The 15,173-nt window shown below is 44.3% G+C and overlaps 1 protein-coding gene across 4 annotated transcripts in view; it reads left to right on the top strand.

Moving 5' to 3' along the window:
- The first annotated feature begins 474 nt into the window (after positions 1-474).
- The window catches only part of LOC130387615 (NAD kinase-like), a 22,579-nt gene continuing 7,880 nt past the window's right edge, over positions 475-15,173 (top strand). The window contains exons 1-8 of one of the 4 annotated variants that reach the window (XM_056596796.1): positions 475-819; positions 1,116-1,323; positions 6,463-6,546; positions 10,929-11,058; positions 11,867-11,975; positions 12,217-12,302; positions 12,793-12,895; positions 13,715-13,857. In XM_056596796.1, the coding sequence (XP_056452771.1) occupies positions 1,175-1,323; positions 6,463-6,546; positions 10,929-11,058; positions 11,867-11,975; positions 12,217-12,302; positions 12,793-12,895; positions 13,715-13,857 (804 nt within the window). In that variant the 5' untranslated portion in view covers positions 475-819; positions 1,116-1,174. Of the gene's footprint in view, positions 820-1,115; positions 1,415-3,442; positions 4,691-6,462; positions 6,547-8,020; positions 8,537-10,928; positions 11,059-11,866; positions 11,976-12,216; positions 12,303-12,792; positions 12,896-13,714; positions 13,858-15,173 lie in introns of those variants that run through there. The other 3 variants (XM_056596821.1, XM_056596804.1, XM_056596813.1) reach the window with 3 other exon arrangements.

The following is a 15,173-nucleotide window of genomic DNA, read 5'->3' as shown; positions in this document are numbered from 1 at the left end:
CCCCTCCACTGTATCCCTTTTCACCTTTTGTATTTAATTTTAAAGTCAGTCAGTGTACAACGGAAAAGCTGGATGCAAGATAGAAACTATATTAAAATGTACTGTTATTTAAGATGTAATAAAAGCAGTTTGAGATGACCTGCTGTGTTGAGTGTCATTCGCTTGAATGGGTACCGCTGAACTTAGATTGTGTTTTTACGATTCCTTTCATGTAATTACAATTAAGTCAAATAAACAATTTCTTATCCACCGTTACAGCAGTCTGAATTATTTAAATAATTTTTATTTGAAATTGTTCACGTACTAAGTATTTCTTAACATTTCTATGGGCTTAACTTTTTGGATTTCTGGTAACCTTAATAAGTTAACCTTGTGTTGCCTAAACTATTTTGAGATGTTTCTGTATTAATATTGTACAACAAGGTAATCCTATGCATGTATCATGTAAAAGTCATGTAAAAAAAAAAAAAAAGAATCGAAACATTGCCAAGAAATTGAGAGAATAAAATACAGGAAATATATTTGCAATGTTACTAATCTAAAACTAGATTAATTAACTCTACGGGGCCACATCATGGACCTATTATAGATGGCCACATGGCTTGCAAGTGGCTAAAGTCCCCCGTGACTCCGGCGTGACGTCAGTGATTGCTCAGCTTCCATTGGTCCCGGGGATCGGATCAGGAACTGTTGGGATGACTGCTGTTGACAGCTCGCTGGGGAGGGAAAGCTATTCTACTAAAAATGATGATTAAGCGACTGTAGAACAATTGTTTCACTCCCTGACAGAAACCCTACGGCCCTGCCTCAGTTCTTTCTGTAAGAGTTTACTTTATTTCTTGTCTGGTTGACTAACGGTAGTGGTTGTTTGAATGTGTGGGTTACGTAATTATTATGCTTGTTATGGGCAACTAGCTTATCGCCAATTTAGCGTGTTAGCCATTAGTGAGTGTGTGAATGTGTTGCTAGCAGATGGTGCCAGAATGATCAGGTCATTCAACTCCTCCGTACGCGATCGTGTTGCTTTTGTCAACGTCTGCTTTGTGACCGTCAACATGTTGTCGGTTCCGCTCACTTTTTTTTACCTGCTGTGTGTCGCCCCTGCGCCGCCGTAGGTGTCGAGGATGTCGCTGCTGCGGACGGTCTCTCCCGGGGCGGACTCGTAGTGTCTGAGATGGACGGCGGAGACGAGGTGGAGGCTGTCTCCTACTGCTGCTCCACCTGTGACGGCGGGGAGGGCCACGGTCGCACCCTGAGCGTCCACACCAGGAAGCCTCGCAGTCTGAGCACCTCCTCCTCCACCACCTCCTCCTCCGACAACAGGTAGGATACAGCCTCAGCTCAAGCTCCCCTGAACCCGCACGGTGTTGTGACATTTGAAATCCGGTTTACGGAGACCCGCTGTCAACAACAGGTAGGTGGGTGGAAGAGTCGGGGTGTGTTGATGGAGTTCCGTTCGAGACCTACCTTGTTATTATTTACAAATACTTATTGATGACAATTGTTTGTAGTCAGCAATTGTATTGCGACAATAACACAGTTATTGTGTTGTGGCTGGTGGTCGGGCTATATTTTCTAACATGTTTGATATTTTTTCATGTGGTTTGACCACCTTATGCTTGGTATAATGAAAACAGTGTTGTCGTACCGCAAATCGATTGGGGGGCTGCTTGACTGCTGGTAGACTTGGCATACAGGTAGACTGCATAACAAATGTATCTAATAATAGATTGATCCAGAAATAAGTTCAAGAAACGTATTGATATTGAGAAAGTGTTTTGGAGTAGCAACTGGGATGAACAATGATGGTTGTTACAGACATATTCTCTGGTAAAGCGTTTAAACAGAACAAACAATATTTGTGTGAATGCCAAAAGTAAATATTATATGTATTACTACAATAATATAAACTGTATAAATAAAGTCAATACAGCTTATAGTAAAGTTCTGCTTTGTGGTTGACCCAATTTGTACACCTTTTAACAAAAGCAACAGGTATTGATTATCTTGCCTTCAAATGTCAACAAACTGCAACAGTTAAAGGTTGGGTACGCGATTTGCGAAACGCCAGCAGATTTTGAAAATACACAACTCAAATGGTCCTATCCCCTCTCCTTCAACGCTGACTCTGACTCCACCCATTCCAAGTACCTGGACGCGCAATCATGCACGAGCGCGAACAGAGATGCGCGAGAGCGAGCCAGGCTAGCGTAGGTTTTCGTTTAACAACATGGCACTACATTCAGCTGTAAATTGCACCCAGTACCGCGGGAAGTAGGGGTTTTGGGGGTGCTGCAACACCCCCTGTCCGAGGCCCTGTCTTATCACAGAAAACGATCATTTCTAAAAACTCCGGCCAAAGTGGAGATTTCTGAAAACGCCGGTTATGTGTTGTCGTATCAACGGGGAGAAACGGGATTTTAGGTTCTGAAGCGTCACATTATGCACCAGGAAATGCTTAACGTCATGTGAGCGTCCGCTGTACCGTATTGGTCCGAATATAAACACAAACCCCATTGTAATACGACCTGTATTTGGAAAAAAGATTTGAAGACCAGATCTTGATTTCATGAATAAATAAATTGTATTAATTGAAATAATATACGAAAATAAAAAGGCATAGAATAAAACACTGCATTGCCCCTAAACAGTAGTGCAAATAGGCCGTACTGATGTGTACACCAAAGACTTCCTGACACTCCTCTGCCCCGCTGTGTTCGCTCTGGCTGTGGTCGCTCCGAACTGTTTCGGCCCGTGGCAAAGCGAGTCATCCTCGCTGCTGTCCAAGGCATGTTGAGACGCAGCATTTATTTAATGCTCATATGTGCTGAAAAAAGGTCATATGAAAAAGTGTGAGGGTAGCGGTGGTGCGCTAAACTTGTTCTGTGAGCAGCTGGATGTGAACCATGGTGTGAAGGAAGTGAACACAACGATCGATTTTCAACTGTGCGCGCATGCACTGGTGTAATTGAGCTGCGCTGCTATATATCTTTTTTATCAATGTGACGAGTTGCGAGTCTTGTGCAGGCCGGGGTTTTTTTTTCCAGCACCCCCTGCTGAGAATACGTTCTCGCGGCTATGGTTGCACCAGATGTTATAAACATTAAACGGTCACATAAATCATTACTATTTTTAGAAAATGTATGTTTGTTTCATATAATTGTATTGGAAGTCCTGGTTTTCACTAGGGTTGCCGCGCTGTGGACATTTTCACACCGAGTAATACACTCGTCTCAACACCGGTATTACCGAGTATAAACGGTATAAACTTTGAAACTAGGTCAACCGCCACACAAGCATCGGTTTTTAGACCCTTCTCGTCCTTCAGTTGCCGCCAACGTTCAAAAGCAGCGCCTAGGATTATTCTTGATTTCAGTTTTTCTCTTTCAGCGTTTTTATTATCAATTACTCTCTGAAAAAGAGTTTTCCTTCTCTTTGCTGGTGGTGGTGGTGGTGGTGGTGGTGGGGATGGTGGCGTCTTGTCTGCCATGGAAATTGTCTTCTACTGCTAGGTCCAAATGTGGATTAACTAGTTCCAGTAGATACCGCAGGATAACAACAAACAGGAGCTTGCTCTGGGTCACGAGTACTGCACGAAGGGGTCGCGCGCGGGGCGCGGGGGAGGGGGAGTGCAGTACGACCGTTTGATTGACGTACTTACTGTCCAATGCAACGAGGTGGCAATCCAAATGATTGGCTGGAGTTTTTCGAGCCCTGCCCGTTCCACAGATGATTGACAAGTTTAATTTTCATGTCAGTACTTCTGACTCAGTGGCTGTAAGCGGGTTATGATAAGGATTTCAAGTGATTTTGCAAAAATGGCCAAAAAAGCGAATTCCGTACCCAACCTTTAAGCCAAAGGCATTTGTCTCTTCCAGAAACCCAACCCTTTGCTATGTATTGAATCACGACTTATTGTGCCATGCAGTTGTTACTACTAAGTCTGTACCTCTAAAGGCCCTGATATACATCAAATCGACATTAGCGTGTTCACACAGATAAAATGGCAGGTTTGGGACCAAATCTAAAACACTACCGTGGACCAGGATCGATACAGGGGACTCAACCAAACTAGTCAAGCCTTTCCCACACTCCCCCTAATTCACCACTGCCTGCAATTGGTGAACAAGACGGCGTAAATTGCTGTGTTTCATCCCACCGTGACTCAGGCTAGTAAATTAATAAACCCAAGATCACACAGTGGCTATATTGTACCCTATCAAAGAAATGCAGGGTTCAGCAGCCTCACACGACAATGTATGGCTGATACATTGGTGCATCCTTTTGACACTTATTTACCTAATCTCAAACAAGCAATGTGTTGTTTGTGTGGGTGTGAAATAGTATATTGCAACATGTGGCATGTGCTAGTGTGACAAAAACAAGTCACCTCGATGAACAACAATAATTGGAATAAATTTCGGCGGGGAATACAAAGGGGAAATGCTGCCTCATTCCGCAAGGGGAAGTCTACCTTTTAAAAAAGAAACGTATCGCGTAATCACGTATTGAACCATCTTCGCTTACTCCATAAATGTCAATTGTTGGTCACTGTTGCCCCAGGGATACTCTTGACAAACACTTGCATACTCTAAAGACAGCAAGTTGATTGGCGTCTTCAGAGAAGTAGAAGAGTTTGTGCATTGGCAAGACGTCTTCTTCCAGAGATGAACCCACGTTCCCAGCTCAGGTGTGTGTGTGTGTGTGTATACAATACCATCTTTTATCTTTGTATTAATGTATTTAAAGGCGTTGTAGCTGTACAACTCAAATCAAGGTTCTATCAATTCGTCATGGTTATTTAATCTTAAACTAACCGACCCCGTCCCTGGTTAAACACGGGCATTACAATATCTCTTCAGGCTTGGGTTGTAAAGGATGACGCCTCGGGTATTCTGTTATTCAAGTATTTCCGTCTCATGTTGAGGGCTTCAGGGTAAGACCTGTATCTGTGGACCTGTAGGCGTGGCAGTGGTTCCGGAGAGCTCTGCGATAATGAAGTGCGGTGTGTAACCAAGTAAATAAATAAACAAATGTAAAAATAACGTCCAGATGGTCCTCTCTAAAACCCAGGCCCGCTAATAGGATTTGCTCATCTGTGAGCCAATGCCATTCATCTCCAAGCGCTCCGGGGCCAGAGAGACGGCTCTCCCCACTCCTAACACCCCGCAGCTGACCTTTCATCCCCCGGTCCTCTCAGATGGCGTTTTGATGAGGATTAATGCACGCATTGAGACAGATTTATTCATTGAATTTAATTGTTTAAGCATTTTTTTTTTCCTAATCCGTTGTTTTATTTGTAGGATTATGTTATTATGTGTTGTTATACTGTGTTTTTATGCATTTTCATACTTTTCATCTTGATGTGTGAGGAGTTTTCTGTTGTGTGTTGTCTGGGAGTCTTAGTCATTGCAGTGGATCTGGAAAATCTGTCTGTTATACTTTTTTTTTTTTTTTTCCTTTTTTCTCCTCAAGATAAGAGCCATGCTTGAGCATTATGTCTGCTTGAGAATAGATTTTTATGATCAGCTGTTGCAGACAGGCCTATTTCTGTTATTGTCAGTGTTATGGGAAAGTACTATTAGATAGGATCTGACTGAGTAGAATTACTACTATGGGGCTATTTTAATATGTTGAACAAAACAATAGGTTTTTTAAAGAGCTTCCTTTCTCTTTTTTAATGCACACACACACGGGTGATGCAACTGCGGAAAAATGGTTTTCTGCTTGTTTTTAAAGTCAGAGAAACACAAATAGAATTGACATTTCTCATTGATTTTATGATTCATCGCATTCGTCTTTATTTATAAAACCATAGAAACGGTAGAGTCTGAAACCAAACCATGGGATTCAGTAGACCCTTAGCACAGGAGTGCTGTGTCACTGTTAACACTTATGTTTTTGATGGACCGGGGCATCGGTAGTAGACTTCACTCGTTTTTTAACCCGTGCCCTCAACCGGGTTTCACTAGCTTTGTGTAAGCTTGTTACTTCATCTTTGCGTAAAGTGCTTACTTTTTCCTAAGTAAGTCAAAAACAAACTAGAGGTTACAAGTTGGTTTCAAACTAGAAGTTTAGTTAATTTAGTAATTTAGTAAACGTAATAGACGCTAGTTATTTATGTCCTTCTAGTAAAAACTTGGCAATGCGTAAGTTGTGAGCTGTTTAATGTGTACGCCAAGACTTGGTAGATATTTTCATTATAACTAGATGGCGTTTGAACCTCTGCAAAGCTGGAGAAACCAGATCCCGTCCGCAAAGAGCCTAGCCTGCATTTCTCCTACGATGCGACTCTGTGAAAAGGCTTTAATGAGTATGGTGATGAGTATGGTGATGAGTATGGTGGCGCTGCCCTCGTAATGACGTTGAAGCTTTCTTTCCAATGCAAAGGCCGTGCATTTCACCCACACCAGCTCTATGTCAACTGCTGCTCTTCCATTCTCTCTCTCCCCCCCCCCCTAGGAGGACCCAGTCCCTGCATGGACCCAGCCCAGTGACCACCTTCGGCCCCAAGGCCTGTATGTTGCACAACCCCAACACCATCATGTAAGTTGGACTAAGTAGTACAGTACATGGCCGGCTATTAGAATCACTACTTTGAATGGGATGTATTTGTTTTTTGCCGTTTTTCTTCTCGTCACTTGAGGTACCGATGGTTTTGTGCTGTGTTTGATGATGTCGCCGTCGCCGAGGTAACCAACATGTATATTATGTTGGCGTCTGTTCCATCGCTGAATAATGATGCAGTCCCATAGCCCTAGATGATGTAGTCCACATCTAGTGGTTTTATTTGAGTTTGGCCCCAATGAAGTAAAATTCGGAATATAATTGCCTGCAACCTCGAGAGAGAGAGAGAGAGAGAGAGAGAGAGAGAGAGAGAGAGAGAGAGAGAGAGAGAGAGAGAGAGAGAGAGAGAGAGAGAGAGAGAGAGAGAGAGAGAGAGAGAGAGAGAGAGAGAGAGAGAGAGAGAGAGAGAGAGAGAGAGAGAGAGAGAGAGAGAGAGAGAGAGAGAGAGAACATCTTTTATCCATTTCGGCTGCCGAGTGTCTTCCTTCATGCCTTAGTCATTGATGTGTATCTCAGTGATGACATACTGATAGCTAGGAGCTAGGATAGGAAACAGGGTTGAAAGAAACCAGCTTTTCAGGAAGAGCAGGATGAAGTGTTTGTTGAGTAGAGGGTCACACCCGGTTTTGGGTCCTCTCGTTGGGCCCTGTCCGTACACCAGGGGTCACTCTTAGGAGTTTTGTTTACCTGATGATGCAAACAGATCACAGGGCCTGCTCTAACATGAATAACTATATCTACATCGCCCTGCTAGATTCTCGGACTGATGCAAGACCAGTCGGTGTGAATTAAGAAAAAAAAAAAAACTTTTTTTTTTTCATGTTTGTTAGAAATGCACGAATGTAGAGTATAATTTGCATGGGAACAGGGCGTAGTATAGTGTAATTTATCATCTAAATTCAGTTTGTGGAACAACACTGTGAGGGAACGAGAGTGGAGGACGCGCATTGTCGCAGGTCAACGGAGCAGAAAGAAGGATGAGGTCCAATACATATGCCACATTTTAATTGTAATTCATATTTAATTTGAGTTTGAGCTAATAGATTATTGCGCGGCTCGCTATCTCTATTTTGTGTTTTACTTTGGCAAACAATCCGAAACAAATGATAAGCAAATGAACCAAAGCAGGTTAAGCTAGTGTGTTACCGGTCGCAGTGTTTGCATGGGTTGAATGCCATCAGATCTTTTCCATCTGATCATAAAGTTGTCAATGAGTGATCGGAATTAGACAATAGTCTTGGGTGGCTAACAAATAAAGGAAGGTCCGGCTCAGTTTCCTTATTACTGATCCAGGAAAGAGGGAGAAAGAAGGAGAGAGAAATGGGGTGTGTTCTTCGGGGGGGGGGGGAGTAGTATGTGTGTTTATGCGTTCTTGCTTGTGTGTCGAGAACTAGGGGGCGGAGCTAAGTGGATGATGTCACTCTGCCTTTTAAAAGAGCAGTGAGTGGTTTTGCTTCGGCAGTCTGCCAGAGAGGACACTTTAGAGAGAACCGAGCGGGAACAGATCTGGAATCCCGGCTGAGCAGAGAGCAACTCGTGACCGCTGGGTCCCAGATCAGCCTGGATGAGGAGAGGGAGGAGGGAAGACCCATGCATATGCCAAGCACGTGTTGGACCTGTTCCTCTTCTGATTGAAGGAGGGGAGTTTTGGTTTTTGAGCCGCAGCTGACCAAAAACATTTTGTTATTGCAGCTCCGATTTTTTCATTTTTATTTTCGATTTGTTTTACATCATTTTATTATTTTTTTTCTTAACCCTGAGTCTTGGTCATGTAAAATGTGGCCATTTTTCAGTGGAAGCTCAGCACATGGACTGTAGGGGCTAGGGTAGTATAGATGCTGGGCCAAGGCCAGTCTTTCCTACATGCTCCCCGCTGTCCCCCTGCTCATCACATGAAGCCAGACATGAAACTGGCGCGGTGTGTAAGCCAAGACATCCCCAGGGACATCAACAACAATGAGTCGAAATGGTAAAAATCTGACTTATCTTTGTGTGTGTGTGTGTGTGTGTGTGTGTGTGTGTGTGTGTGTGTGTGTGTGTGTGTGTGTGTGTGTGTGTGTGTGTGTGTGTGTGTGTGTGTGTGTGTGTGTGTGTGTGTTAGCAAGTTCTGATGTCTGCAAAGACAAACAGAAAAGTCTGCTGAGCCAGTGTCTCACCGCTGGGCTTAAGTTAAGGCGGCTAAGTTCTATCGTCTACTTTTGAGGTCCACATCATTGGAAACCCTTGTTTTTTAACTGCAGTCGAGTCACTTACTTTATAACTTGTTCCGAGCCTACTAGTTAATATCTCGGGCCCAAAATGAATGACTGAACATGGTGATATGGGGCAGGGGAGTGTCCACATCTCTGAATCCAGTTTACTTGGGCCAACGTGTGTCAACAAAGAAATCTCAGACTGAATCACTGACCTTTCTGTGATTTATTTTCTAACTGAGTTGATATCACGATTGTTGGACAACACGAATGTATGAAGCAGTACTGGAAATTAATATTGGTTATTTCTCCTTGCAAATCACTCAAGTTGACAACATAAAAACGAAATTCATTCTTTAGAGGTAGTAACATATTCATCGGTAAGATGTCACAGTGTTGTGTACGATTTCCGTACAGAGATTTGAAATGATGTGCATCTCACCTATTCTGATACGGGTCCATTTACCGCCCCTTCGGTTTGATGCAACGCACCGCAGTCGTGAACCTGTTTTCGGTTGTGCGTCGGGTTTTAGTGAGCGGACCAATCACAGCCCTTGTTGCTGCGTCGCCTCAACGCAAGGTTACAATTTTGGGGAGGCGCACGTCAGGCCCTTGCAGTGGACACAAGGAGGGTCCGCAAGGACGTAAGGGGTCCGTCACCCCCTTGCGTTGTGTCGACATGGAACCATAACTAATCCTTAACACGTTAATGCCTAGGTGCTTTGTCCAGCCACTGCTCATGTAGGGAGGTGAGATTCCATTGTATTCCTGTAGAAAATATATTGGTCCGTAAGTAAGAGAATAAGAATGGAAAATAGCAATTTCCATTAATAATCATTGAATTATTATTTATGATAATAGCTCATTATTACTCATTATTTTTTAAGACCGAGCCAAGCCCTCAGAGTACATATGGGGCGGCGCTGTGCAGATACGCTTGTACGGTATACGACTCAAGTCTATATCGGACAAGGAACTATTTCAAAAACAAAAAATTAGCTTCTAGCCTGACACAGACTTTCTCTTCTGGCTTGACTGTTATCTCATGGCCACTACCTCGTGGCTATGAATTCCCTGCAAATAATGCAAGCCAGTCACATTCTGCGGTTATCTGCCTCAATCACTCATATGCAAAATAACTTGTTCAATGCCTCGATCAATGACTGCCTTGTATGTCTGGAGACTCTGATGGCTTGTCCAGTCCCTTCTTGACGACGGACAGGGGTGGCGTGTTTTGTCATGTCAACAGCAGGTCAACAGCAGGTCAAGAAGCAGCACAGAGGACACCCTTTATGTATCATCTATTCTGTGTTGTATTTTGGAACAGCAGCTATTTAGGGCGCACTCACACTAGGCAAGTTTGCCTGTTCCGTGCTGCAGGAAGATTCAGCACGATTCCCCCCCTCCCCACTCCCCCCGCTGGTCCGTGGTCACACTGCTCCCAAAGGCAGTGGCCTGGGCCCGATTGCTCCTTCATACATACGTCATAATACGATAAATACGTCATCACCAAGCGTGGTGTCCAGCTGCGACTGAATGCTGTTGTCGGCCCAAATTGTCCAGCTCACGTTGCGTATCCGCGTGCGTCATCTCATTAGCATCTGTACTTTGGCGACGCCGCACCTCTCCCAAGTGTGCCGTGGCCAAGGGGCTGTTCCGTGCTGGAAGACGGATGGCGTGGTCACACGAGCCAAACGTTCTAGACTTTAGTATGCAAATGAGCTCGGGCCCGGGGCCACGGCCCTAGAGTGAGTGGCCCCTTAGAGGACTCATTTTTCAAGCTGGATGTCGTGTACATGATGTGTTTAGTTTTTTTACATTTATTGCACCAAAAAGTACCCAAGACTCTTCAAGCAAATGTCAGTATTAATATTGTACTCTTACCGAACTGTTGTATGTAATATCCAGCCTCATGACTAGCATTAAAAATGGTTCAAACGACGTGTCTGATTGATTCCAATCAGTACCGTATAACAAGTGCTCATTCTGCGGCATTCAGCCTGTGGCATACCAGAACCCGCCCTCCCAATGAATAACCACTCTTTCACGTTCTGAAACCTGTCCAGGTAAGGAAGTAGTCCAACAGCCTTCCCAATCACACCCCCCCCACCCGGTCTTCCTGAGGTTAATCCCGGCTCAATCGTTCCGTCTCTGTCTCCCCACGCCCAGGCACATCCAGGACCCGGCCAGCCAGAGACTCACATGGAACAAGCCTCCCAAAAGTGTCCTTGTCATCAAGAAGATCCGCGACGCAGGTCTTCTCCAGCCATTCAAGGAGCTGTGTACCTTCCTCACCGAGGTGGGTGCGGGCGGGCGCAGAGCTTCTCTCTGGGGGGAGGTGCTCAGCTGGGGTGTTGGGTCTCTACTACCACCGTCTCAGGACGCAATGCTGCAACATCTGTCTCAGGGATGTAGGGGAAGGATGGGCTGGTTGGCGAAGGTGTTTTACTTCCTGGGAGGGCTGCTAGATTATGGAAAAAAATCATGAACACGATTATTTTGGTCCATATTGAAATCACGATTTTTTTTTTATTTGAAAACATGATGTATTTATTCAGCATGTCTCTCCCTAACAACACTTTACTTTCACAACTCAACAAAATGGTCAAAAAGAAAAAAAAAATCAAATCTAAATTAATGTACAGATATGTATCCAGCTGTTCTGATTATATTTGTTTTGTGATCGTTTGACGCTAAAATCGAAATCGCGATCAAATCCGATTAATCGCCCGGCCCTACTTCCTGGCGGAAGGGCTCTGGGGTTGAACCCTGATCTCTACAGTCTACCGGTAGCAAGTCTGGAGCCCAACTCCTACCTGCTCTTTATTGTGATGTTTCTAAATGGAAACGCTGTGTTTGTGGTTTTGGGTAGACGACGTGTCTGCTGAATGACACAATAGTGGTCGCAGAAGCAGCAAAGTAGAAGAAAAACGTTCGGACCAGACATGCCATTTTGTGTCGTACTGTTTCCAAACCTAAGGGTTGGGACCCCACCTTGGGAAGAGGAGATACACACAGCACACACCCAGGTTAAGATGTTTACGGTGCATTTTCGTGCAAGAGCAAGAAAGCGTGTTTTTCAATTTTTTCTTTTCCTGTGCCTGCAGGTGAAGAGCATGATTGTTTACGTGGAGAGAAAAGTTCTAGAGGACCCTGCCATCGCAGGCGATGACGCCTTCCGGACCACAATGAACAAATTCTGCACATTCCGTGACGGTACCAAACACCACCCCTCAAGATCCGTCGCATAACAATGTTGAAACCAATGAGCCATGACTCAGTTTGTGTGCTGCTGTCATGAGTAAAAAATATGATGATAGTAAAACCGTCCGATGAACCAAGCCTGACAAATGTGATATCATTTGAAGTACAATAGGATGCCTCAACCATGCCTGCTACTTATCATAAATGACGTGTATCTGAACACACCGTCTGTCGCTCTTGGTTCACCTGGTAGATCTGGACGATATCTCCAACTACGTGGACTTCATCATCTGTCTCGGTGGCGATGGGACCTTGCTGTACGCCTCCTCACTTTTCCAGGTAACCCAAACCGTAACCTGAACCTAAAAACAACTTGTAAATGAAGACGCCATTTTGTCCCGAGGCACTTGCAACGCAGTTATGTTTGGAATGTCGACGTCTTTACAGGACATTACAACACTTCATTTTATACGTTTTAGCTAAAAGACAGAAATGTTATTCTAAGGCCTAACAAAAAAAAATTGGTTCCGGTTTCCGACCGACCCTGTCAATTTATGTGCGACCCAAATTATTTTATGAGCTTAAAAAAAAATAATTGATGCAAACTATAATTACGTTTTTGTACAGCACCTCTTCATTCTGTACAAGGATGAGCAAATTTTCTTGTTTTTAAATGAAAAAAACCTACCTGGAAAAAATAAAATAAATTCCCTACCTACCCATGACCTCAACTGACAACCAACAGGAACCGAACTTTTAATTTTTTTAGGCCTAACCGTTTTTTCTTGGGTGTGTTTTGTGTGCCTGGGTGGTGGGGGGGCGATCACAGGAGAGTGTTCCCCCAGTTATGGCCTTCCACCTGGGCTCTCTTGGCTTCCTCACCCCCTTCAACTTCGACACATACCAGTCTCAGCTCAACCAAGTCATCGAGGGTATGTTCACACACACACACACACCACACGCATCACAACGTAGAAGGCGCATCTTAAAACCACGAGAAAAATTATGAAGAAACGATTACTTGAACTGCGGACGTTGTTCCGTGCACCGAAGCCAATCATGCTAATTATGTAGCTGGGAATAAGTCCCTGTCTAATTGGTTAGTTAGGGCTTATGCAAAGCGGGGGCTAGTGGCAGGTCAGTTGCACAAGGGCAATATGCAACAGATATTAATGAGAGGATCCTTTCATCGACCGACTTGGGTACTTCTTTGTAGAGCACTGGTATGAAATGAACGCCACTTATAATTGACCGGTCATAGTGAGTTGCTTTGGATGAAAGCGTCTTTGGATTGAGCCTGGCTCAGCAAGAGTGGAAGGTTGGGTAGGTTGCTGGTGGCTTTGTCATTGTCCAAGTCGTCCAATAAAGCCATACAATGTTCCCTTTTGGTTTTTAGTTATTTTGTTTTATTGGGCACGGTAGTCTCGCCGTTGGTTTCGCGCTCTCACCCAAATGGTTGTGGGTTCAAACCCAATCGCCGCAGTCTGCCTTAAGAAACCTCTGAGCAAGAGGTCCAATCTGCTTGTTAATGTAAATTAATTGACGTCATATCTGATTTATTGTGATTATTAATTCTAATTATAACTAAATAGTATAGCAATACATTTACTACCACTAACTTTGATTAATTTGTGTGTGTGTGTGTGTGTGTGTGTGTGTGTGTGTGTGTGTGTGTGTGTGTGTGTGTGTGTGTGTGTGTGTGTGTGTGTGTGTGTGTGTGTGTGTGTGTGTGTGTGTGTGTGTGCGTGCAGGGAACGTGTCTATCGTGCTGCGCAGTCGGCTGCGTGTGCGCGTGCAGAAGGACAGCCGGGAGAAGAGGGCGAAGGTGGAGGAGAACGGAGTCATCCTCACCAACGGGGATGGAGAAGGCATGCACAAGGCCGCACAGTACCAGGTAGGACGTTTTAGAAGGGAACAGTCTTCATCATGCGCACTCCCGCTTCGGTGGGGCTGTTGCAATAATGTGCAAAAAAACGTTCAATTCAGATGACGTCTGAAGCCTAGAATGTTGGAAGCCATGGAATCCCGGAATGGTAATAATGTGTATCGTAGTAACACAAAAAACATTAATACAGTCACACGTCGTAAAACAAACATGTACTTACATATTTATGGCCTGCTCTTATCTGAACACAACTTCTTACTTAATTCGCTTCATATATTCCTGTCAAGTCATATCTCCCTTTTGGCTTATCTGGAACTGTTCACAAGGTGCAACACAATGCAATCTATTTGTTCCCAGAAAGATGCATTCTTCTTTGTGGCTTATGAAATCGAACCCAACCTCCGCGCTGTGGTGCCAAGGACTATCGAAATGTAGGGTTATCTACTGCCAGTCAGATAACCGGAATTCTGTCCAGAATCCTCAAACTAAAAATTGGGTGCAGCTCTGATGCCCAATGTGATGCAATGCACCCCGTTCAAACAAGATGTCCCATCATGCTTTGCGAGGCTGGCTTCCGGGTCGATGGAAGCGGTTGAGTTGCGTGGCCTTAAGTAGTCAATGGGGAACCCTCTTGGACCGGGCTGTGAAGTTATCGCCTTTTAGAGAGATCAGGGTGTATTCCCAGTCACTACTGGGTTCATCTGTGAGGGATGGAGTGGTCATTATTTAAATGTTTATGGTGTGGGCAGTTTTGAACGCCCACACCATAAACATTTCACAACAGGCTCCTTAGCCTAATTGTAACTCAAGAGAGCCCACGTTCATAAAGAAAGAGGCTTCGTTCTTCACCAGGACTCGGTCCTGGGGCTTAAGAGACTAAAGAGAGGACTCTTGTTTAGTCAGACTTGTCTACAAAATAAAAGAATAGGGGAAAGATGCATATACCGCAGACTACAAATTCTTACTGATTTGGTAACTTCTTACAAAACCCCTCCTTTACATTACCTTGTAGAGAATAAGGTGGTTTTTGAGGCAGAACTTCAACTTCCTATTAACCCAACACAACTTCCTCCACGACTCTCTCCATGGGTCACACAGACATTGGGTTTGCATTAAGCAAGAACGGGCGGGACGCATTCAACTCTTTAAACACTCTTGATAATCGACCAACGTAATTGATGGCTGCCGTGAAAAAAGTTGCAGTGTGTACGTTTTAACGCATGTGTTGCGAGACGTAATTACTAAAAGGCCGCTTAGCTCGGATTAAGGGCTGAACGGACTATCTTCCAAAACAGGACTCTCAAGACGGGCTTGAGGGCTTGTTG

The sequence above is a fragment of the Gadus chalcogrammus genome, chromosome 1 (assembly GCF_026213295.1).
Source record: "Gadus chalcogrammus isolate NIFS_2021 chromosome 1, NIFS_Gcha_1.0, whole genome shotgun sequence".
Taxonomy (NCBI): domain Eukaryota; kingdom Metazoa; phylum Chordata; class Actinopteri; order Gadiformes; family Gadidae; genus Gadus; species Gadus chalcogrammus.
This window is presented reverse-complemented; position numbering and strand designations above follow the sequence as displayed.